This window comes from Somniosus microcephalus, chromosome 4, assembly GCF_052327205.1.
Source record: "Somniosus microcephalus isolate GS21.2 chromosome 4, FLI_Smic_1.0, whole genome shotgun sequence".
Lineage (NCBI taxonomy): Eukaryota > Metazoa > Chordata > Chondrichthyes > Squaliformes > Somniosidae > Somniosus > Somniosus microcephalus.
In genome coordinates, this window is record NC_140990.1 from 296124306 (window position 1) to 296148128 (window position 23823).

At 42.2% G+C, this 23823-nt stretch overlaps 1 protein-coding gene across 1 annotated transcript in view; it reads right to left on the reverse strand.

The window, feature by feature from the left end:
- The window catches only part of LOC147120556 (low-density lipoprotein receptor-related protein 1-like), a 2135446-nt gene that overhangs the window by 642801 nt on the left and 1468822 nt on the right, over positions 1-23823 (reverse strand). Inside the window, exon 32 of the mRNA XM_085986655.1 lies at positions 4575-4724. Coding sequence (XP_085842781.1) covers positions 4575-4724 — 150 coding nt within the window. The remainder of the gene's footprint in view (positions 1-4574; positions 4725-23823) is intronic.

Consider the following 23823-nt stretch of genomic DNA (forward strand, 5'->3'; position numbering starts at 1 on the left):
GGGCGGGCAGCCAACCCGCTCCCAGGTGATGAGTTGGCAGTTTAAATAGGTGAATGAGGCTGGAAGCCTCAGATTTAACCTGCTTTGCTGGTTGTACTGTGGCCGGCCGGGTGGCCCGGGACTCGGCAAACCCAGCAGCTGCAGCTAGGTGAGGACAGCCTCAGGGAGTAATCCTTGTGGGCCGGGAGGAGCAGAGTGCTTCCTCCCGGCACCCCAAGCTCCCCCACCATCGGACTTCGCCCCCATCCAAACCCACCGCCCACCTGCCCCCTGGGTTAAGACTCCACAGCATGTGGGGAAACCCAGACTTCCGGGTTTCCTGCCGCTACTTGACCCCCCCCTCCCCACGCCCAGCACGTCGGGAAGTAAAAAATTCCCCTTTTTGAGTCTGTTTCAGTACAAATTGTCTTTTGGAAGAATGTAATGTTGCAATATTGCTCTGGAGCTATGCAAAAAGAAAAACATCTGAACCAGAAGTAATCTGAATTGAGCCAAATCTGGTTAATGGTAAATTCAAGATGTCCTACACTCTTCACTTTGAGGTTGTAAGTTTGTTTTGTCACTTAGCTTTGCCCAGAATTTGGCTATAAACAGAACTGGAGCAACGCAGACTGAGCTGTGCAACATCTCCCTACATTTCAGTGCAAAATATTTTTGTGTTAGTGAATTATTACAAACTCCACCCAAAACTTTCATGAAACATCTGTAATAGAATTTTTCACCTTGGTGCTGGGGTCCATATAAAACTCTATGTTAAAGCTGATTTATTTGATAGCAATTGGTTTAGAAGTTACTACCACTTGTATTAAGTAATATGAATTCAATGTTGAAACAAATTGATTATATAATTAACCCTTATTGCACCTCTGATGAGTTATCTTATTGAGTCGTGAGTGTGCCACGGATACTGTGGAAGTAATTTTAACTGTTATCGTTGGGCAAAAAATGAGTGATAGCGAACCAGCATCCCATTTTACACCTCAAATCAGACAAGGTGTGAAATGGGCTGCCGGTTCACTGTCACCCATTGTTTAGCCCAGGGATAGCAGATGAAATGAGTGATGCAATTCATTGTCCAGTACTATTTCTATTTGGTGCATAAAAATCATCTGAAAGATGTATCTGCTTATGCCCATGATGCAACAGTGTAAAACTTTACATTGCTGAGCTTCAACTGGTTATAAAAATCACCTTTTGGAGCTGAGTGTTAATCAATGGACGTTGGGAGTTAGAAGGCAAAACAGAGCCAACACGAATATTTTAAGCCTTTAGAAATGTCAGAATAGGCAGATTAGCTTCACTTGTATGGGGGAGGGAAGGGGGCAGTAAACATAGAAACATAGAAGATAGGAGCAGGAGTAGGCCATTCGGCCCCTCGAGCCTGCTCCGCCATTCAATGAGATCATGGCTGATCATCCAAATTCAGTACCCTGTTCCTGCCTTCTCCCCATATCCCTTGATCCCTTTAGCCTTAAGAAATATATCCAACTCCCTCTTGAATATATTTAATGAATTGGCCTCTACTGCCTTCTGTGGTAGAGAATTCCACAGGTTCACCACTCTCTGGGTGAAGAAATTCCTCCTCATCTCTGTCCTAAATGGCTTACCCCTTATCCTTAGACTGTGACCCCTGGTTCTGGACTCCCCGACCATCTGGAACATCCTTCCTGCATCTAGTCTGTCTAGTCCTGTTAGAATTTTATAAGTTTCAATGAGATCCCCTCTCATTCTTCTAAACTCCAGCGAGTACAAGCCCAATCGACCCAATCTCTCTTCATACGTCATTCCTGCCATCCTAGGTATCAGCCTGAAGTTCAAGTCATGAAAACTGGGGAAAGAATGGGAAAGGTGATAACATAGGGGAAAAAGAAAGACAGAAAGAATGGAAGTGTTTAACATGTATTTTTTTTTATTTAAAAGTTGCATATTTTAGTTGTATGGAGTTAATAGTTCAGCAATAAAGGCATTCCTGAATCTGAAGAGCCTATTGCTATAAATATTATTTTTTGTTTCACAGTGTATGAGATGAAAGCTTTAAGAAATGGTCAGTTATCAAAGCTGGAATTTCCCTGGGGTTAAAAAGACATTTCTATGAATAGCCTATCATTTTTTCTCTGTCTGACACACATGGAAGGCCGATTAGGGTCATCTCTGCATTTGTGTTGAATCCACAATTAGTTCAATTCTTCTAACCCATCCCCTATTCCCACTGCCTGACCTTGATTCTCAAACGCTGATTGTTTCATTATCAGAAATGATAGGTTATCAATCATGTCTCACACTAAATGTGACCTCCTAGAGCAGTGGGAAAACAGTAAGAGAAATGCACACCAGAGTATTATCCAATCATGGGGCAAACTATTAATAATGATTTTCAAGATATTGGCCTAGAAATTCATGCTGACAATTTTAGTGGATGACATCAGTAGTATGGAAAATGCTAGAATCTATTATTAAGGATGTGGTAACAGGGCATTGGAAAATCTCAATATGATTAGGCAGAGTCAACATGGTTTTATGAAAGGGAAATCATGTTTGACAAATCTATTAAGAGTTTTTTGAGGGTGTAACTAGCACGGTGGCTAAGGGGGAACCAGTGGCTATAGTATATTTGGATTTTCAGAAGGTATTCGATAAGGTGCCACACAAGAGGTTGTTACACAAGATTAGGGCTCATGAGATTGGGGGTAATATTTAGCATGGACTGAGGATTAGTCAATGGACAGAAAAAAAGAGAGTAGGAATAAACAGGTAATTTTCGGGATGGCAGGGTGTAATTGGGGAGTGCCGCAAGGATCAGCGCTTGGGCTCAGCTATTTACAATCTATACCAATGACATAAGTGAGGGGATCAAGTGTAATATATCCAAGTTTGCTGATGATACAAAGCTAGGTGGGAAAGGAAGCTGTGAGGAGGACGCAAGGAGGCTGCAAAGGGATATAGACCGGTTAAATTATTGGGAAATAAGGTGGCAGATGGAGTATAATGTGGAGAAATGTAAAATTATCCACTTTGGTAGGAAGAATGGAAAAGCTGAATATTTTTTAAATGTTGAGAAACTAGTAAATGTTGGTATTCAGAGGGTTTTGGGGGTCCTTGTACAGAAAATTAACATGCAGGACAGCAAGCAATTAGGAAAGCAAATGGTATGTTAGCCTTTATTGCAAGGGGTTTGGAGTTTAAGATTAAGGAAGTCTTGCTGCAATTATATAGGGCTTTGGTGAGACCACACCTGGAGTACTGTGCACAGTTTTGGTCTCCTTACATGAGGAAGGATATACTTGCCTTGGAGTTGATGCAACAAAGGTTCACTAGATTGATTCCTGGGATGAGAGGGCTGTCCTATGAGGAGAGATTGAGTAGATGGGCCTATGTTCTCTGGAGTTTAATGAGAGGTGATCTCATTAAAACGTTTAAAATTCTTAGCGGGCTTGACAGGGTAGATGCTAAGAGGATGTTTCCCCTGGCCGGGGAGTCTAGAACTATGGGTCATAATCTCAGGATAAGTGGTCAGCCATTTAGGGCTGAGATAAGGAGACATTTCTTCACTCAGAGGGTTGTGAAACTTTGGAATTCTCTACCCAGATGGCTGTGGATGCTCAGCCGATGAGTATATTCAATACTGAGATTGTGAGATTTTTAGGCACTAAGGGAATCAAGGGATATGGGGATAGGGTGAGAAAGTGGAGTTGATGTAGAATTTCAGCCTACTCCTGCTCCTATTTCTTATGTTCTTACCCCTTGATATGTTTGTATGACTATTCTCTGTCTGCTATTTTAAGAGGCATTAACCCAAGTAATGCCTGTGTTAAAGCAAGGGAGTGTCATAAGAATGCTTTAAGCAGTTGTCTACCATTATCATCAATAGTAATTTCTAGATGATAGTTTAAGAATTTTTGAAAAGCTTTAGGATTTTTTTATAATTGATAAACAGTGTTGAGGATAACATTTTTTCAAAGCGCTATTTGTCAGTTGCTATTAGTTTTATAATTTTTGACCAGAACAATGCTTTTGTCTTTTTGTGGAGAATATGGGCCATAACTACAAGATTAAATGCAAGAAAGTCAGGACAGAGAGCAAGAGAAACTTCTTTACACATATTTGTGAGGCTGTGAAATTCACTGCCAGGATTCGTGGCTGAGGCAGAAACTGTGCATTCAAAATTCGATTGGCTAGGTGGATGAAGGAGAAGGTCAAGTAAACGTGATTAGGACTAATTGTTCACATGCAGAGTAAATTCCAACAGACTGGTTGGGCCAAATGGCCTGTTTGCATCTGGTAAACTTCTATATTTGGAAGTTAAGAGAATGTTTCAGTGGTGTCAAAAGCAAGAATATGCTTCACTCTTAATACTATAGCAAGTATATTCTTACCTCCATTGTGTCCAAAATGAGGGCGTGTTTCTGTCCTGCTGTTTTTTGGGCAATGGTCTCTAGGGGTAAAATTCCTCCTGTCGATAATTTTTTGTGCTTATGTCAGTAAAAATATCAACAGAAGGAATTTTAACCCCCAAATTAGCAAACTACATAATCCTCTTCAATAATACTGATATGTCACAATGGTCTTACACTTACCCATAATAGCCAGGGCGGTTGCTTTGGTTAAGTACTGTGTCATTAAGCTGATCACTTCTAAATTACCACCTTCCAGGTTACATCTGTTTATGACTCCAGTTCCAGAATTAATCCAGTACAGCTTGTTTTCAGCATAATCAATTGAAAGGCCTGTAAGTAAATAACAACAGTTTTAGCTACACCATGTGCATTTTAGGTAAATCATTATTAGAAGAGAAGCATTATTTTTTATAAAATGCATGCTAAAAAGTTTGCCTGAATGTTAGCTAGAGATCCAAAAATAAGTCACTGCCGTTCCTTCAAATCACTCTGCAGTGGATTTCTTTCTGCCACAAAAAGTACTATGATTTTAAGACTTTTGAAGCAATTTACATATTAAATTATTCAACACCAGCAAACTTGCTGCCAAAGAGCAAATGCATTGCCATATATTGTTATGACTGCCAAAATTCCAGGTAGATTGCCAAAAAGGCTGTGTAATGGCTTACTATTGAGTTTTGATAAAGTGACAAGCATAGCACATGCTAATCAGCTACACTTAAATTTGATGCTTTGAGAAAAGCCCTGAAACTACACTGTGGGATAATAGTGAATAAAAGCTTAATACGTTTGTCTAAAATCCTTCTTTCCATTATTTTGTTGGAATTGTTAACTGCTTAAAACAAATTGGTTAATGCCTCTGCTAAACTAGTGCAGACAGGGATTTCAGACAAACACATTAGGCATTCATACATTAGTGTTCCATGGTGTAATTACAGGATGGAAAATGTTTATGCCACTGGACATGTTGCTCACAGGGCTGGACGTACAAAGCAGAATCAAATTTTGTTTCGCAGAACACAATACGTTGCAACATCATATAGTATTATTATGAAAATCTTAGAAGTTAGACAATAAAAATCCTTTTGACTTTTATGTACTATAAAACTTTGATCTTTAAGACCCCCATATGGACGCTCAAGCTTATAGTCAGCATTTAATGGCAGGCCTCCGAATTTGATTGAGATACTTATTCACATTGTGGAGGTGAATTTCTGCCAGGTTTCTCCTGCTTGTCCGCCAAAGTTACAGCAGAAGAGTGGGCAAACCCCATCAGCAAATCATAGGAACATAGGAATTGCTAGGCAAAAAAAGACCATGGTCCTCTAGTTTGCCTTGTGCCATCCTGGTAGTCGAACGATACAATGATAATGGAGTTGTTGGCTAATCATGGCAATTAATCTCTATCAATTAGTCTACAACAGACCTACAAATGACATGAGGGAAACCCCAGTGATGTTTGGGAGCTCTAGCTCCAAAGTCACCTTTCTCCTCCCAAGCATGCTATGCTTACCACATGTCAGGTCTCAAAATCAATCCATGGTGACCATCTGAAGTCTACCCCAAATATGTTTAACTGATGATTTCCAGTGAAATATTTAAACAATTTTGCCAAAAGTCTTCTCCAATATCATTTCTTCAGCAACATTCTGTAAATTTTATTTCAGCAATTAAATCCTAACCTACCACACTTAACTTTGATCCCACGCATAAAAGCATCCCATAAATTCTACTCATGTTTAAGAAAACAGAATCTCTAAAGATATGCATTTTATTGTATATAGGATTTCTTTTAAATCAAGCAAGTTTAACATTTAACATCTTTAGTTTAGGGACTAGGTTTTGCTCTGGTTGCTCATTTTAGTGAAAAGGTAGATTTGTTAAAAGTTAATGATAAAAAACACAATTGTTTGCTTTTTCATGCACAGGAGGTGGGGCAAAGATAATCAAAAAGTTAATGGCGCAGAATTTGCTGAAAAATTACAACGTGTGAACAAGGCACACCGTTATTAATGTACAAATCGGCCAGCAAATTGTGGAAAGGAAGAGATACCCCGTGAATTGCGAATCGCCACAAGTTGCGAGCCGATTTGCACCGCTCCGCCTTCAGCTTCACGGAAACCTCAACTCGTGCTTAACATCCCCGTGATTTTCAGGAAGTTGCTGCATTTTGCACATTAATTGTCCATTAAACTCACCACAGAAAGTTAAGGCTAGAAATTAATAGCATAAGTACCCTTTAAACAACACGATAATTGTCAATGACTGCCAATCAACCTCTCTTGCCCAGAAAGTAAACAATTAAAAGTGTGGAGTCTCTTTCCTTCAGGTAGTGAATTGTTGTTTAAAAATGTCAAATTCTTTCATTTTAATTTTTTCTTACTTTTCCTTTCTTTCTCTTTTTTTTAACCCAATCTTTCTTTCCCTCTCTATATTTCTCTTTCTGTACATGATTAGACATTGAATTTACCCACTCTAATTTACCCTCCTCTCAGTCCTTCTTCTGTTTATTTTTCAATCCTATAATCTCATTGGTTAAGGAGCTACACTGTTTGTCCCATTGTTCACCAAGGTACCAGATGCTCCATTACTCTTGCCGTGCCATTATAAGCTAACACTTCCAGCAACTTTGCAGCAAACATTTTTAAACTGAAGGATGCAGGAACAAGTCTAACTAACAGGGCACACTGTGAGATGCCCTACTCCAGCCAATTCTGCGCCAATATTTTGCTCGAAGCCAGACCTTGCATTGGTGAGATTAAAAAATTGGAAGGTTTTGAAGTACTACCACAGGAGTGAAGCCCCCATGGTGGAGTAGATGGGAATTGAACTGGTCAAACTAGGCCTCCAAACTGAAGGCAACCCTGTGGGAAAGCAGAAGAATTTGCTGCTGAAAAGAGGAAAACAGGGGGATCTCCAGGATTTCTTCTGTTTTTTCAGCACAGAACAGCTGTAAACTGCATGGTTAATTGTGAAATATACACAGGCTCTCACCAACAGGGAGCACACATGTGTACTGAAATACTTTGCAGGACATCAGTTAAACTTTAAAGTTCAATGAGTATTTTCTGTCATTGTGGGACAGGGGCAAATTAAAAGTAAGCATTTAAAGAACAAAAATGGCAATTAATTGCATAGACTTCATAGAGGAATAATAACCAAGCAAACTGTAAATAATTTAGCACAGATGTGTTGGTTTAAACAGGTTCAGGTGCAACCTCCGAGTGTAATGATCATCATATCTTTGACACTTCTATTCATGTTTGCCAGATATCTTTATACTGCTGTCTTATGTGTTTTGGCCAGTTGAGTGTCAGACACGTGCAGAAACCCATCATATTACTTAAGGCTGCCCAACTTAAACTACTAAGAAATCTACATAAGTAGAGTTTTTCTGTTTGCCTGAGAGGGGGTGCATATAGGAACAGAGTCAACTTGAGGAAAGGTTGAGCAGGCTGGGCCTATACTCATTGGAATTTAGAAGAATGAGAGGTGATCTTATTGAAACATATAAGATACTGAGGGGGCTCGACAAGGTAGATGCAGAGAGGATGTTTCCCCTCGTGGGGAAATCTAGAACTCGGGGGCACAGTTTTAGAATAAAGGGTCGCCCTTTCAGAACTGAGGTGAGGAGGAATTTCTTCTCTCAGAGGGTTGTAAATCGGTGGAATTCTCTGCCCCAGAGAGCTGTGGAGGCTGGGCCATTAAATACATTTAAGGTGAAGATGGATAGATTTTTGCAAGATAAGGGGGTGAAAGGTTATGGGGAGCGGGCGGGGAAGTGGCTTTGATCCAAAGGTCAGCCATGATCTTATTGAATGGTAGAGCAGGCTCGAGGGACCAAGTGGCCTATTCCTGCTCCTATTTCTTATGTTCTTATCTAACCGCAGAAAACTCAGGTGCAGTTTGAAAAGAGCTAAATCTTAGAGGCTCCTAAGTGTGTAAGGGTATTGTTGGAGTTTACTGGCTAAAACCATGTTGTTTAGCAGCACAAGGCAGTGATAAACTTCCTGGGGCTTGTCTATGTTGGAGTACCTTATCTACTGGGACATTGATTTGCAGGGTTTTCTGAAGTCAAATGAAAAGAAATCACAATTCCTAATGGCAGTTCTACTCATACAGGTCCCACCAAGAAGCCATGCTGACTGATCAAACATCAGTAATGCTGTTTGGTTCAGGCATTGGATCACAAAATCTGCCACACAGGGTTAATTTGGTTCATTCTTCCATTACAAGGTGTACTATCTTGACTGCAAAGAAGCACAACTTACTGTAAGATTCTGAAAAGTGTAATATAACCGCTGCTACCATGTGGAGATCGAAATTGCAAATGAATTGTAAGATGATAACGGATGGATTTAAAATGTAGGAAATCAGCATGTTCTTTGTTTGTGAAGACAGAAAATGGTGGTCAGCATGTGTTCTTTGTCTGTGAAGCCACAAAATGGTGGTCAGTATGTGTTCTTTGTTTGTGAAGACAGAAAATGGTGGTCAGCATGTGTTCTTTGTTTGAGAGGCCACCTGGACAATGATTGACAAGGAAGTCCCGTCCCCATACATCTCAGAGGAACAGGAACGTCTCATGTGGAAGGAACTCCAATCAGGGAAGGCTTGGAGTGGGACTAACCTGTCAGAGGGAGGCAGAGTGTGATTTACGATAACCCAGGGGCGGGAGTTTTCAAGTTTTCCGAAGAAAGATCTTCAGAGAACACAGAAGAAGAACTCCGAAGACAGCACAGGAGGAAGATTACCCAGAGATGAAGGAGTATGTATGGGAATCAAATATAAGCTTAGATATGGTTAAAAAAGGGTACTTTTATGTACATTTGAATTATTAAGTTGCAGGCATATTTATTGCTGAGAGTTCTTTGAATTTATTGCCAAAGGTTCTTCTATGCACACTCGAATTTTGAACTATAGTGTGAATAAAGGCCAATGTTATTGATCACATCCTTGTCTGTCATTGTTCAGCTAATTCGTAATTCTCGAGGTTCGACCAGTAGTAAGAGAAAGTGCTGCATTACTTACCCCTGACCCCCAGCAATCTTTTTTTTAATGTGTTTCAGGGTCTTTTGCGATTAAAGTTGAAACAAAAAGGAATAACTTTATTCAGGTTCTTAAAAGCAGAGCTCATAGCAGTTCTCAGGCTTTGCTAGCAAACTTCATGTAGTCTTGGCTGCATCAGATTGTCTCAAACATGTCAGCTAATTATAACATTGTCACACTAATTATTATGAGAAGGTCTCTGACTTACATACGCAGACTGATATGTAACATTAACACTTAGTGAAGTGAACTAAACCTATCAATGTTCATAGTACATCATTATACCTTCCCAAGGAGGATAACAACTTGTTGGCCATTAATCAACTGACAAGCATTGGTTTAAACCCTCATCTGGAAAATAGCAATTACCAGGAAGTTCTCCTGAAGGGTGTGGTGAGTATCACAACTCACCATAAAATTTGTGAACGTAACGCTACCATCCTCCTGACTACAATATGCACACGCACCATAGCCCATCAGGTGATGGTTCTATCAGTTAGATGTGCAGAACTTCAGCAGCAATTGTTTGCCTTTCTGCAACCCAACCTAGGTTAACAATGAACCCTGGATATACGAGTATGTTTGTATTCCTGAACTCTCGGTAATACGGCAAGCAGTTTGCTCATTATTTCCATGAAAGACATTTGTTTTCAACATGGTAAAGGGTCCTATGCAGAACAGCTTGCAACAGCCACTTAGATGTTTGAGCTGCCGAAGTCACAAACTGATTAATCTAGGCGCTCGTAGAGGTGGTTTTGGCAAAAAGGTGTGCCTGCTGTGAGGATGATTCCCCTGCCACCCCCCACATTCCAGGATGCTGAACAGTAGTTTGAAATAGCCCAGAGCCTTTCTCCTTGCAATCATTCCTCCCTTTTGCCTCACATGAACCTCAGAGCTTGGACATGGATCTTGCACATAGTTCGATGGAAGCTCTTCTGCATGCAAACAAGGATAGAGAACAGTTGGACACATGTTGTGCTTTGGAATTTTGAACTTTCTCATCTATCTTCAGCAAAATACCTCTTGCTCCTTATCAATACAACTTTGAAAAAGCTATGCCCAAGCTAAAGTTTTCTTGTCTTCAACTCACTCCACCTTATTATCTCTGTAACCTTCTCCAGCCCTACATCTCAATAAACACCATCTGCTCTTGCAACTCGAGTCCACTGTTCATTCCACTGCTCTGTGCTCCACCATCAGTGCTAGAGCCTTTACCCATCATACCCCTGCACTTCAGAATTCTCTTCATCGTGCTACCTGCCGACCTACCTTTGAAAGCTTCCTCAAAACTTACCTGTTTGATCATACCTTTGATCACCTCTGCTAATGTCTGGCGGATCATATAACCTAGCGGATCATATAACTAGGGCTGTAGAGAGGGCTTTAAACTAACTAGTGGGGGGGGAGGTTCCTAGAGAGCAAATAATAAAAATGGCAACAGAGAAGGTCATAGACTTAGGTAGCAGTGGGGAAATTAAAAACCAGAGCATGTCAGGAAGGGGCAGAAGGTATGGAGTAAAAGGTAAAGTAATAAAAAGGGCAAAAGCAGGAACTAAGTGTCACAAAACATATTTGAAAGTTCTCTATCTGAATGCACGTAGCATTCGTAACAAAATAGACGAGTTAATGGCACAAATAACTACATATGGGTATGATCTTGTGGCCATTACAGAAACATGGCTGCAGGGTGACAATGCCTGGGAATTAAACATACCAGGTTATTTAACGATCAGGAAGGACAGGCAGGAAGGAAGGGGAGGTGGGGTGGCTATGTTAATAAAGGAAGGAATCACTGTAATACAGAGAAATGATATTGGGTCAAAAGCTCAGGATAATGAAACAGTTTGGGTGGAGGTAAGGAATAATAAGGGGGAAAAAACACTAGTGGGCGTAGTCTATAGGCCTCCGAACAGTTGCAACTCTGTTGGATGGAGTATCAATCAGGAAATAGTTGAGGCTTGTAATAAGGGAACATCTATAATTATGGGGGATTTTAACTATCATATTAATTGGACAAATCAAATTGGGCAGGGCTGCCTCGAGGATGAGTTCATTGAGTGTATTAGGGATGGGTTTCTTGAGCAGTATGTAACTGAACCGACCAGGGGGCAAGCAACCTTAGATCTGGTCCTGTGTAACGAGACAGGATTAATTAAAAATGTCCTAGTAAAGGATCCCCTTGGAATGAGTGACCATAACATGGTTGAATTCCATATTCAATTAGAGAGTGAGAAGGTTGGATCTCAAACAAGCGTGCTAAGCTTGAATAAAGGAGACTATGAAGGTATGAGAGCGGAATTGAGTAGAGTGGATTGGGAAAATAGATTAAAGGGTAAGACGATACATGATCAGTGGTGTACATTTAAGGAGTTATTTTACAACTTCCAAAAAAAGTATATTCCACTGAGAAGAAAAGGGTGTAAAAGAAAAGACAGCCATCCGTGGCTAAGTAAAGAAATTAAGGATAGTATTCGACTAAAAACAAGGGCATATAAGGTAGCCAAATCTAATGGGAGGATAGAGGATTGGGAAAACTTTAAAAGACAGCAAAAAATAACAAAAAGATTGATTAAGAAAGGGAAGATAGATTATGAAAGTAAATTAGCAAAAAATATAAAAACAGATAGTAAGAGTTTTTATAGTTATATAAAAAGAAAAAGGGTGGCTAAAGTAAATGTTGGTCCCTTAGAGGATGAGACCGGGAAATTAATGGTGGGAAATATGGAGATGGCAAAAACACTGAATGAATATTTTGTATCAGTCTTTACAGTAGAGGACACTAAGAATATCCCAACAATGGACAAACAGGGGGCTATAGGGGGGGAGGAGCTAAACACGATCAAAATCACTGAGGAAGTGGTACTCGGTAAAATAATGGGACTCAAGGCGGATAAATCACCTGGACCTGATGGCTTACATCCTAGGGTCTTGAGGAAAGTGGCGGTAGGGATTGTGGATGCATTGGTAATAATTTTCCAAAACTCCCTGGTGTGTCTAATTCTGTTAGATTCAGGAGATGGTTCAGTGATAGTAGATTGGCGGTTAGGATCAGATCAGCTATGATCTTATTGAATGGCGGAGCAGGCTCGAGGGGCCGATTGGCCTACTCCTGCTCCTATTTCTTATGTTCTTATGTTATGTCAATCCTAGTTCCTGCTTGGTGTCCACTATTTACTCCTGTAGAGCACCGCCGCACGGTTCTTTACATGTGGTTGCTATACAAAAGTGCGCTGTTGTTGCTGCTGTTATTCATCAGAAACCCAAGGTATAGTTATGAAATGATAAGTGGGTCAGATGCCCCTTGGATGTTTTAAACAGTACCTTCAAGATTCCTTCCTGAGCTCTGCAGAACAATAACACTGTACTTGGCATCAAAGAACGATGCATGGTGTGTGTTGGGGAAGGGGGAAAAGGGGAAGAAAAAAGTATGGTAAAGCCGATGTACAGTAGCCATTTTAATACAATGTTACCTAAGTAAGGGACCAAAGTTCCTAGTGCAGGACAGCACAAAGGTCGAAAAGAAGGAAAGATGCGTTTATCAAAATAAATCAAGTTTCAGTGGTTAGATAACATCATGCTTAGGTATTAAAATCCTATAAATTTTACCACACTTCCCAGGGTTTTGCCATGATACCAATGTTTGGTTCATAGTGAAACTACAGGAAAGAAAGTACGGAATGAACTTTCCTTGCAACACAAATATTGACACCATTGTTATCGATGTAACATGTTCTTTGTTTGAGGCCAATGGAAAGGAGGGAGATACAAACAAACTACAATAAAACACCATATAAATAAAATTAAAATGGAAGCCAAAAAGAGAAAATCTAGATGAAATGTTTTAAAATAAGGAGTAGTCAAGTAAGAGTTCGGACTGAAAATGTCATACTTCCCAGAACAATAGTTGGTGTTTTAAGACATACATCTTGGACCTCCTGCTAGAGAAATTCTCACATCATCCTCAGAACTGGATAGATATTTCTAGTCATAAGTATAAACTTTGAGAAGGGCATGCATACAAAGAAAGAACTTGCAGTTATATAATTACTTATTATACCTTGGAGCTATCTGAAAGCACTTCACATGCAATGAATTTTTTTTTTTTAAGTGTAGGCACTATTGTTACGTGGGCAAACACTGCAGCCAAGTTGCATACAGTAAGGTGCCTGATGGGGTTAGATGGAGAAGGGTGGGAGGAGGCTCGTGTGGAGCGTGAACACTGGCACGCATCTGTTCAGCTGGATGGCCTGTTTCTGTCCTGTGAATACTACAGCTGGAATTTTGCCTACCTGGGCGGGTACAGTGCGGGAGGTGGCCATGGGGGGTCGCGACCTCACTGCTGGCTCCATCCCACTGCTGAAAATGACTTTCCCTTAATAGGGCCCATTAAGCCCGCCCTGCATGTTACCCAGCCCAATTAAATGGTGCGGGTCTGGTGATGTCATCAATGATGCGTTTTCAGCCAGGATCTTTAAAGGGGCCATGGCCACATTGGATTTGAATGTCAATGTAACATACTGCTGTCAGTACACTACAGCATTGGAGTGCAGCAAACACTGACAATGACTGCATAGAAGCAAAGGGCTGCACCCAGGTTCTCCGATGATTCCCTCTATATGCTTATGGAGGAAGTCAGAGCATGCAGGGAGGTCCTATTCCCTTCCCATAGGTGGAAGAGACCTACCCAGGACAACAAAACAGCCTGTTTTGGTGCCCTGGGATTGTAGAGGAGGTCACAAGCAGGGATGTGGTCAGGAGGACCTGGGTGCAGTGCTGTAAACCTTTCAATGAGCTCATTAGATCATGAAACATGAGTACAAAGCCACACTCACCTTCATCCGGCTGTGCCTCTGATCACATCCACATCACTCTGCCTTCCCAACCCTACCCCTGCACATCCTTATTCACACCAAAATACCTTGCACGTCCACCCATCCCTCTCTATCTATCTACTTTGTCACGTCCCCATCTCACTAGCCACCCCTCACACTCACCTTAATGCAATCATACCAACTAACAACAGACAAGGAGGCGACTTGGGTGTTTTATCCAATGTTTATGTAAAGTGTCTGTTAATGGTCAGAACAGTGGCAAATGGAATTTAACCCTGAAAAATGTGAGGTGATGCATTTTGGGAGGACTAACAAGGCAAGGGAATACACAATGAATGGTAGGACCCTAGGAAGGACGGAGGAACCTTGGTGTGCATGTACATAGATCCCTGAAGGTAGCAGGACAGGTAGATAAGGTGGTTAAGAAGGCATATGGAATACTTGCCTTCATTAGCCGAGGCATAGAATATAAGAGCAGGGAGGTTATGATGGAGCTTTACAAAACACTAGTTAGGCCACAGCTGGAATACTGTGTGCAGTTCTGGTCGCCACACTATAGGAAGGATGTGATTGCATTAGAGAGGGTGCAGAGGAGATTCACCAGAATGTTAACTGGGCTGGAGCGCTTCAGCTATGAAGAGAGACTGGACAGGCCGGGGTTGTTTTCCTTAGAGCAGGGAAGGCTGAGGGGGGACCTGATTGAGGTATACAAAATTATGAAGGGCATAGATAGGGTAGATAGAAAGGAACTTTTCCCCTTAGTAGAGGGGCCAATAACCAGGGGGCATAGTTTCAAGGTAAGGGACAGGAGGTTTAGAGGGGATTTGAGGAAAAACTTTTTCACCCCGCAGGTGGTTGGAATCTGGAACTCATTGCCTGAAAGGGTGGTAGAGGCAGGAACCCTCACAACATTCAAGAAGCATTTAGATGAGCACTTGAAATGCCACAGCATACAAGGCTACGGACCAAGTGCTGGTAAATGGGATTAGAATAGGTAGGGCTTGAAGCCAGTGCAGACACGATGGGCCGAAGGGCCTCTTTCTGTGCTGTATAACTCTATGACTCTATGTGCTGTCAAACATAAAAAATCTTTATTTCAACACTTTCTGATGTTGGACAGATTTATGTGCACCTTTGTAAGTGGCTTAGTGAGCTGCAGTGAATGGTGAGACATAACAGTACCTCCAGCAATGGTGGTGAGTGTGAAAGGAATGGCTTGGGCATTGTGGGGATGCTTTATGGTGTTGGTGTGGGGTGGTGCCAACCTAGAGCATCATGGGGCAGCCATATGGGTGAACAGCATAAAGTTAAGTAAATCTGGCCATGATGAAGTCATCCCTGGCCTCCCGGGCAGCAATGTGGTCAGGTGCTGATGCCCTGTGTCCTGTACAGCATCAGGTGATTGCGGAGAAGGTTGGTGGTGTTGTTGATGCTGCTGGTTTGCCTGGTGCTGCTGGTGTTGGGGCTCATCGTGGTCAGATTCTGAGATCCAAGTTGAGACAGTATATATGGCATCCATGCTGATGGAATAATTGGCAGGTGAAGTAGAGATGACAGAAGAAATCTGTCAATGGTGAGAGAGTTCTTTCAATGAGGTGACACTGGGTGGAGACTTTGCTGGAAAGATTGCAGCCTGTAGAATCTGTGCTGTGAATGCAGTGAGAAACAGCTTTTGCTGAGGAAAGTGATCATCTGTCAGGTGGAAGTTTTTACTGTACATTTGATACTGTCAACTAATCAGCTGGAGCAATGGCTAATGAACTCCAGCCTCAGGTTGACAGACATGGTTCCCGAGCAGCGTGTTTCCCGTGGCCATGCAGTTAAATTTAAAAGTTAAGGTTAAAACCACTCTTAAGGGTCTGACAACTAGCTACTAATAATTTAAATTGGGTCGCCCGCCTCTGTCGGTCAGGTTGGGTCCGCGCTGACAGACGCGCCTGGGGGAAAGGCGCGTGGGAGCGGGATGACAGCGGGTTCCCGACTCGCTCCCAAAAATAACAATTTCCCACCCGACCCATCTCTGCTCGCACTCACTACCACCCCGGAAAATTCCAGCTCATGTAATATTATGTAAAACAGTAAATAAATGAATGGTGATTGAGTGAGGGATGTAGGTCAGGACACGGAGAGAACCTGGAGAATTTCTTATTCTTCAAAATAGTACCATTTGATCTTGCTTCCAATAGGCAGATAGGGCCTCCATTGAACACCTCATCTGAAAGCATGATACACTGAAGTGCCAACCTAGACTATATGGTCAAGTCCTGCAGTGGGACTTGTATTCATGGCCCCAAAGGTGAGAGTGCCATCACTTAATCAAGCTGACCTAGATATTAGCACTTTCTAGATATTATATTTGCTGGTAACATTGTGATATCCACCATTATCAATATCTACTAACGGGATTTATTAAAATTTTAAGTAATGTTTTCATAATTTAAACTGTAATTAAAAAAATAATTATTGTTATTGCAATAAAACCTTTGCATGGTACCACAAAACTGTTTGTACAGCTGAAGCATTTAAGAAGCATGAAAAACCAGCAGATTGGAAGTGGGCCTGCACACTCTAATACAGTGTGTTCCAAATAAGTTTCAACAATATTTGTAAAACTTTACTTTCATTGAATGCCAAATATAACATGGCTTTCCTATAAGGCTGTGCTTTGACATTGTACATTTTGTGCTAAACTTATTAAAACATTGTGCAGTGTTAATATGAGAGCCATAACCATTTCCACCTGATAGCGGATGTGTACTTACAACCTCATACCTCCTGAATAAATTGGGATTTTTGCAAATCTGTTTTAACCATTTACCACAAAAATTGTGCACTGCACAGTGAGATTAACACTATCCACTATTTACACTAGTTAATTAGGTGCTTGAGAAGCGTTAAATAATCCTTATTACTCAGTGCCGTGATTGGCCATTTCCCCCACCCCCATTGCTGTCATTAAAATCACATTGTGAAAAATTATCTGTTTGCAAATTGCACATTTCTGCTATTTTGCTCGTGGGTCAGAAATAATGATAAAGCAAAGGTTAAAAACTAGTTTTTGAACAAAGAGGAATCAACTGTTGTAGAAGAATAGAAACAATGCCAAATGCACCAATTTGCACAAAGCACAACAGCAAATCAAACCCATATGATGCTGTATTTATCTTCTTACCAAAAGCAAATGGAAATCTGGCAGTAATGTTGCATTCTGCTCATCCTTGAACTGGTGTCGATTTACTTATTTAAAACTCAACCTGTCTATAGCCAATAAATCATACATATAGCAAGATACAAATCAAATGGATGTAAAACACACAGAGGTCGATTTTCACTGCATTTGCCTGGGGCTAACAGGGCAGTAACAACCCCCAAAAGGGGTCAGCAGCCTTAGTGCTCTGTTAACAATGGCGAGGTGGCCGGCTCCATTTTGAAAGGCATCCTGTTTCAGACGATAGGCCCCTTTTAATACGGCAATCAGAATCCTATCACGTAAATAAGTTCCCGATTGCCATTTTAGGTCAGATCCTATGCCGTGCACAATGCAACCAGTTCCATGAGCGATGGAATTGAAGAGGCCCACTAAAAGTACAGTTTTTTTTATTCGTTCGTGGAATCTCGGCCTCGCTGGCAAGGCCAGCATTTATTGCCCATCCCTAGTTGCCCTTGAGAAGGTGGTGGTGAGCCACCTTCTTGAACAGCTGCAGTCTGTGTGCTGATGGTACTCCCACAGTGCAGTTAGGGAGGGAGTTCCAGGATTTTGACCCAGCGATGGTGAAGGATCGGCGATATACTTCTAAGTCAGGATGGTGTGTGACTTGGAGGGGAACTTGGAGGTGGTGGTGATCCCATGTGCCTGCTGCCCTTGTCCTTCTAGGTGGAAGAGGTCGCGGGTTGGGAGGTGCTGCCGAAGAAGCCTTGGCAAGTTGTTGCAGTGCATCTTGTAGATGGTATACACTGCAGCCACGGTACGCCGATGGTGGAGGGAGTGAATGTTTAAGGTGGTGGATGAGGTGTCTATCAAGCGGGTTGCTTTGTCCTGGATGGTATTTTTTAAATCATTGATGGGATGTGGGCATCGCTGGCTAGGCCTGCATTTAGTGCCCATCCCTAATTGCCCTTGAGAAGATGGTGGTGAGCCACCTTCTTGAACCGCTGCAGTCCATATGGTGTAGGTACACCCACAATGATGTTAGGAAGGGAGTTCCAGGATTTTGGCCCAGCGACAGTGAAGGAACGGCAATACAGGTCCAAGTCAGGATGGTGTGTGGCTTGGAGGGGAACTTGTAGGTGGTGATGTTCCCATGCGTCTGCTGCCCTTGTCCTTCTAAGTGGTAGAGGTCGCGGGTTTGGAAGGTGCTGTTGAAGGAGCTTTGGTGAGTGCTTTGTGCATTGAGTGCTGCTGGAGTTTTGGTAAGTGGGAGAAAAATCATTTAAGTGTATTTTGTGAATTTTAGTGTGTTAAGAAGTCAATTATTTGAAGTAAGTATAATTTTTTAAGGTTTTTTTAAACTATTGGGCAGTTTAAACCGGAAGTAGAATCCGGGTATAAAAGGGGAGGGGCTAGTGCTGTGCACGGAGTGCTTTGTGCATTGAGTGCTGCTGGAGATTGGGTAAGTGGAGAGTTCAGGCAAGTGGGAGGTGAGGGTGTGTTTTTTGCTCTGTTTTTTCCCCACTCCCAGGCTTAGACAGCACTGCGGAGGCGGAGCAGCGAGACGAGTCAACCAAACAGGCCCCACAGACAGTATTCAAGGAGGAGGTTGGTGATCAGCTGGTTGGTTGGTTTTCTTCCTTCTCTTCTATACCTTTAGGTTGGTAAGTCCTATTGAATAGTGGTGTGATATTATCATCTATATCCGGGCAGGGTCTTCATAACTAATAATAAGAAATTTAATTAATTATATAGAATGGAGCAGGTGATGTGTTACTGTTGCGAGATGTGGGAGCCGGTGGACCCCATTGAGGCTCACGGTGATTACATCTGCGACAAGTGTTTGCTGCTAGAGGAACTCAAGTTCCATGTTATGGAGCTTGAGACCGAGCTTCAGACACTGCGACACATCAGGGAGGGGGAGAAGTTCCTGGACTCTATGTTTCAGGAGATGGTCACACCTATGAAGTTAATTACTGCAGATGTAGTCCGTGGTCAGGGACAGGATGGTGTGACTATGAGTGAGGAAGGTACAGGGATCCAGGATGTAGTGTTGAAGGAGACGCAGCCCTTGCTCTTGTCCAGCAGGATCGAGGTTCTTACTCCCTGTGAGGGCGGGAGCGGGGACTGCAGGGAGGATGAGCAACCTGGCCACAGCACCGTGGTACAGGGGGCCATTCAAGTGGAGGGAGTAAAAAGAAATGTTGTAGTGGTAGGGGATAGTATCATTAGGGGGATAGATAGGGTTCTCTGCAGTCAAAAGCGGGAGTCCCGAAGGCTGTGTTGCCTGCCCGGTGCCAGGGTTAAGGACATCTCTTCTGGGCTGGAAAGAAACCTGGAGTGGGAGGGGGAGGATCCAGTTGTCGTGGTCCATGTTGGTACAAACGACGTAGATAGGACAAGGAAGACGGTTCTGTTAAAGGAGTATGAGCAGCTAGGGGTCAAATTAAAAAACAGAACCTCAAGGGTAATAATCTCTGGGTTATTACCTGAGCCACGAGCGAATTTGGCTAGGATAAATAAAATTAAAGAGTTAAATGCGTGGCTCAAAGACTGGTGTGGGAGAAATGGGTTTTGCTTCTTGGGACACTGGCAGCAGTACTGGGACAGGAGGCAGCTGTTCCATTGGGACGGACTCCACTAGGCCAGTGCTGGGACTAGAGTCCTGGCGAATCATATAACTAGGGCTGTAGAGAGGGCTTTAAACTAATTAGTGGGGGGGGAGGTTTCTAGAGAGCAAATAATAGAAATGACAACAGAGAAGGTCATAGACTTAGGTAGCAGTGGGGGAATTAAAAAACAGAACGTGTCAGGAAGGGACAGAAGGTATGGAGTAAAATGTAAAGTACTAAAAAGGGAAAAAACAGGAACTAAGTGTTACAAAACATATTTGAAAGTTCTTTATCTGAATGCACGTAGCATTCATAACAAAATGAATGAGTTAACGGCACAAATAACGACATATGGGTATGATCTTGTGGCCATTACAGAAACATGGCTGCAGGGTGACCATGACTGGGAATTAAACATACCAGGTTATTTAACAATCAGGAAGGACAGGCAGGAAGGGAGAGGAGGTGGGGTGGCTATGTTAATAAAGGAAGGAATCACTATAATACAGAGAAATGATATTGGGTCAAAGGAGCAGGATAGTGAAACAGTTTGGGTGGAGATAAGGAATAATAAGGGGAAAAAAACACTAGTGGGTGTAGTCTACAGGCCTCCGAACAGTTGCAACTCTGTTGGACGGAGTATTAATCAGGAAATAGTTGAGGCTTGTAATAAGGGAACAGCTATAATTATGGGGGATTTTAATTATCATATTAACTGGACAAATCAAATTGGGCAGAGCAGCCTTGAGGATGAGTTCATTGAGTGTATTAGGGATGGGTTTCTTGAGCAGTATGTAACTGAACTGCCCAGGGGGCAAGCAACCTTAGATTTGGTCCTGTGTAATGAGACAGGATTAATTAAAAATGTCCTAGTAAAGGATCCCCTTGGAATGAGTGACCATAACATGGTTGAGTTCCATATTCAATTAGAGGGTGAGAAGGTTGGATCTCAAACAAGCATGCTGAGCTTGAATAAAGGAGACTATGAAGGTATGAGAGCGGAATTGATTAAAGTGGACTGGGAAAATAGATTAAAGGGTAAGACGGTACATGATCAGTGGTGTACGTTTAAGGAGTTATTTTACAACTTCCAAAAAATATATATTCCACTGAGGAAAAAAGGGTGTAAAAGAAAAGATAGCCATTCGTGGCTAAGTAAAGTAATTAAGGATAGTATTCGACTAAAAACAAGGGCATATAAGGTAGCCAAATCTAGTGGGAGGATGGAAGATTGGGAAGTCTTTAAAAGACAGCAAAAAATAACTAAAAGATTGATTAAGAAAGGGAAGATAGATTATGAAAGTAAATTAGCAAAAAATATAAAAACAGACAGCAAAAGTTTATATAGTTATATAAAAAGAAAAAGGGTGGCTAAAGTAAATGTTGGTCCCTTAGAGGATGAGACCGGGAAATTAATGGTGGAAAACATGGAGATGGTAAAAACACTGAACAATTATTTTGTATCAGTCTTTACAGTAGAGGACACTAAGAATATCCCAACACTGGACAAACAGGGGGCTCTAGGGGGGGGGAGGAACTAAATACGATTAAAATCACTAAGGAAGTGGTACTCAGTAAAATAATGGGACTCAAGGCGGATAAATCCCCTGGACCTGATGGCTTGCATCCTAGGGTCTTGAGGGAAGTAGCGGTAGGGATTGTGGATGCATTGGTAATAATTTTCCAAAACTCACTGGACTCAGCAAAGGTCCCGGCAGATTGGAAAACTGCTAATGTAACACCCTTATTTAAAAAGGGTAGTAGGCAGAAGGCTGGAAACTATAGACCTGTTAGCCTAACATCTGTGGTTGGTAAAATGTTAGAGTCCATTATTAAGGAGACAGTAACGGGACATTTGGATAAACATAATTTAATAGGACAAACTCAGCATGGTTTCATGAAGAGGAAGTCATGTTTCACAAATTTGCTTGAGTTTTTTGAGGAAGTAACATACAGGGTGGATAAAGGGGAACCAGTGGACGTAGTGTATTTAGACTTCCAAAAGGCATTTGACAAGGTGCCACACAAAAGATTATTGCTCAAGATAAAAAATCACGGGATTGGGGGTAATATTCTGGCGTGGGTGGAGGATTGGCTCTCTAACAGAAAGCAGAGTGTTGGGATAAATGGTTCGTTCTCAGATTGGCAACCAGTAACTAGTGGTGTTCCGCAGGGGTCAGTGCTGGGTCCCCAACTCTTTACAATCTTTATTAACGATTTGGAGGAGGGGACCGAGTGTAACATATCAAAGTTTGCAGATGATACAAAGATGGGACGGAAAGTAGTGAGTGAGGAGGACATAAAAAACCTGCAAAGGGACATAGACAGGCTAAGTAAGTGGGCAGAGATTTGGCAGATGGAATACAATACTGGAAAGTGTGAGGTTATGCACTTTGGCAGGAAAAATCATAGAGCAAGTTATTATCTTAATGGCAAGAAACTGGAAAGTACTGTAGTACAAAGGGATCTGGGGGTCCTGGTGCACGAAACTCAAAAAGATAGTATGCAGGTGCAGCAAGTGATCAAGAAGGCCAATGGAATGTTGGCTTTTATTGCTAGGGGGATGGAATATAAAAACAGGGAGGTATTGCTGCAGTTGTACAAGGTATTGGTGAGACCGCACCTGGAATACTGCATACAGTTTTGGTGTCCATACTTAAGAAAAGACATACTTGCTCTCGAGTCAGTACAAAGAAGGTTCACTCGGTTAATCCCAGGGATGAGGGGGTGGTCATATGAGGAGAGGTTGAGTAGATTGGGACTCTACTCATTGGAGTTCAGAAGAATGAGAGGCGATCTTATTGAAACATATAAGATTGTGAAGGGGCTTGATCGGGTGGATGCGGTGAGGATGTTCCCAATGATGGGTGAAACTAGAACTAGGGGGCATAATCTTAAAATAAGGGGCTGCTCTTTCAAAACTGAGATGAGGAGAAACTTCTTCACTCAGAGGGTGGTAGGTTTGTGGAATTTGCTGCCCCAGAAAGCTGTGGAAGCTACATCATTAAATAAATTTAAACAGAAATAGATAGTTTCCTAGAAGTAAAGGGAATTAAGGGTTACGGGGAGCGGGCAGGAAATTGGACATGAGTCTAGGTTCGGAATGGTCATGGCCCTGTGGGTAGTGGAGTGGGCCCAGGGGCCGTGTAGCCTGGTTCTGCTCCTACTGTGTTCTAATTCTGTGTTAGATTTCAGGAGATGGTTTTATTCCTGTTCCTGGCTGGGGTGGAGATCGCCTTTACAGAAGGTAAGTACTGTCGTAAATATAGGGACAGAGTGATCTCCTGGAAGAATTTCGATCGCCTAGATGGGTCGGAGGGGAATTTCCCAGATTTTTTTCTCCCAAATTGGCCATTGGGTCTTTATCTGGTTTTTCGCCTCTCTCGGGAGATCACATGGGTTCGGGTGGATGCAGAGTGATAGAAGATTTGAGGTTAGGATCAGATCAGCCATGATCTTATTGAATGGTGGAGCAGGCTCGAGGGGCCGATTGGCCTACTGCTGCTCCTATTTCTTATGTTCTTATGTTCTTATGCTGCAGTGCATCTTGTAGATGGTACACACTGCAGCCACAGTGCGCCAGTGGTGGAGGGAGTGAATGTTGAAGGTGGTGGATGGAGTGCCAATCAAGCGGGCTGCTTTATCCTGAATGGTTTCGAGCTTCTTGAGTGTTGTTGGAGCTGCATTCATCCAGGCAAGTGGAGAGTATTCCATCACACTCCTGACTTGTGCCTTGTAGATGGTGGAAAGGCTTTGGGGAGTCAGGAGGTGAGACACTCGCCGCAGAATTC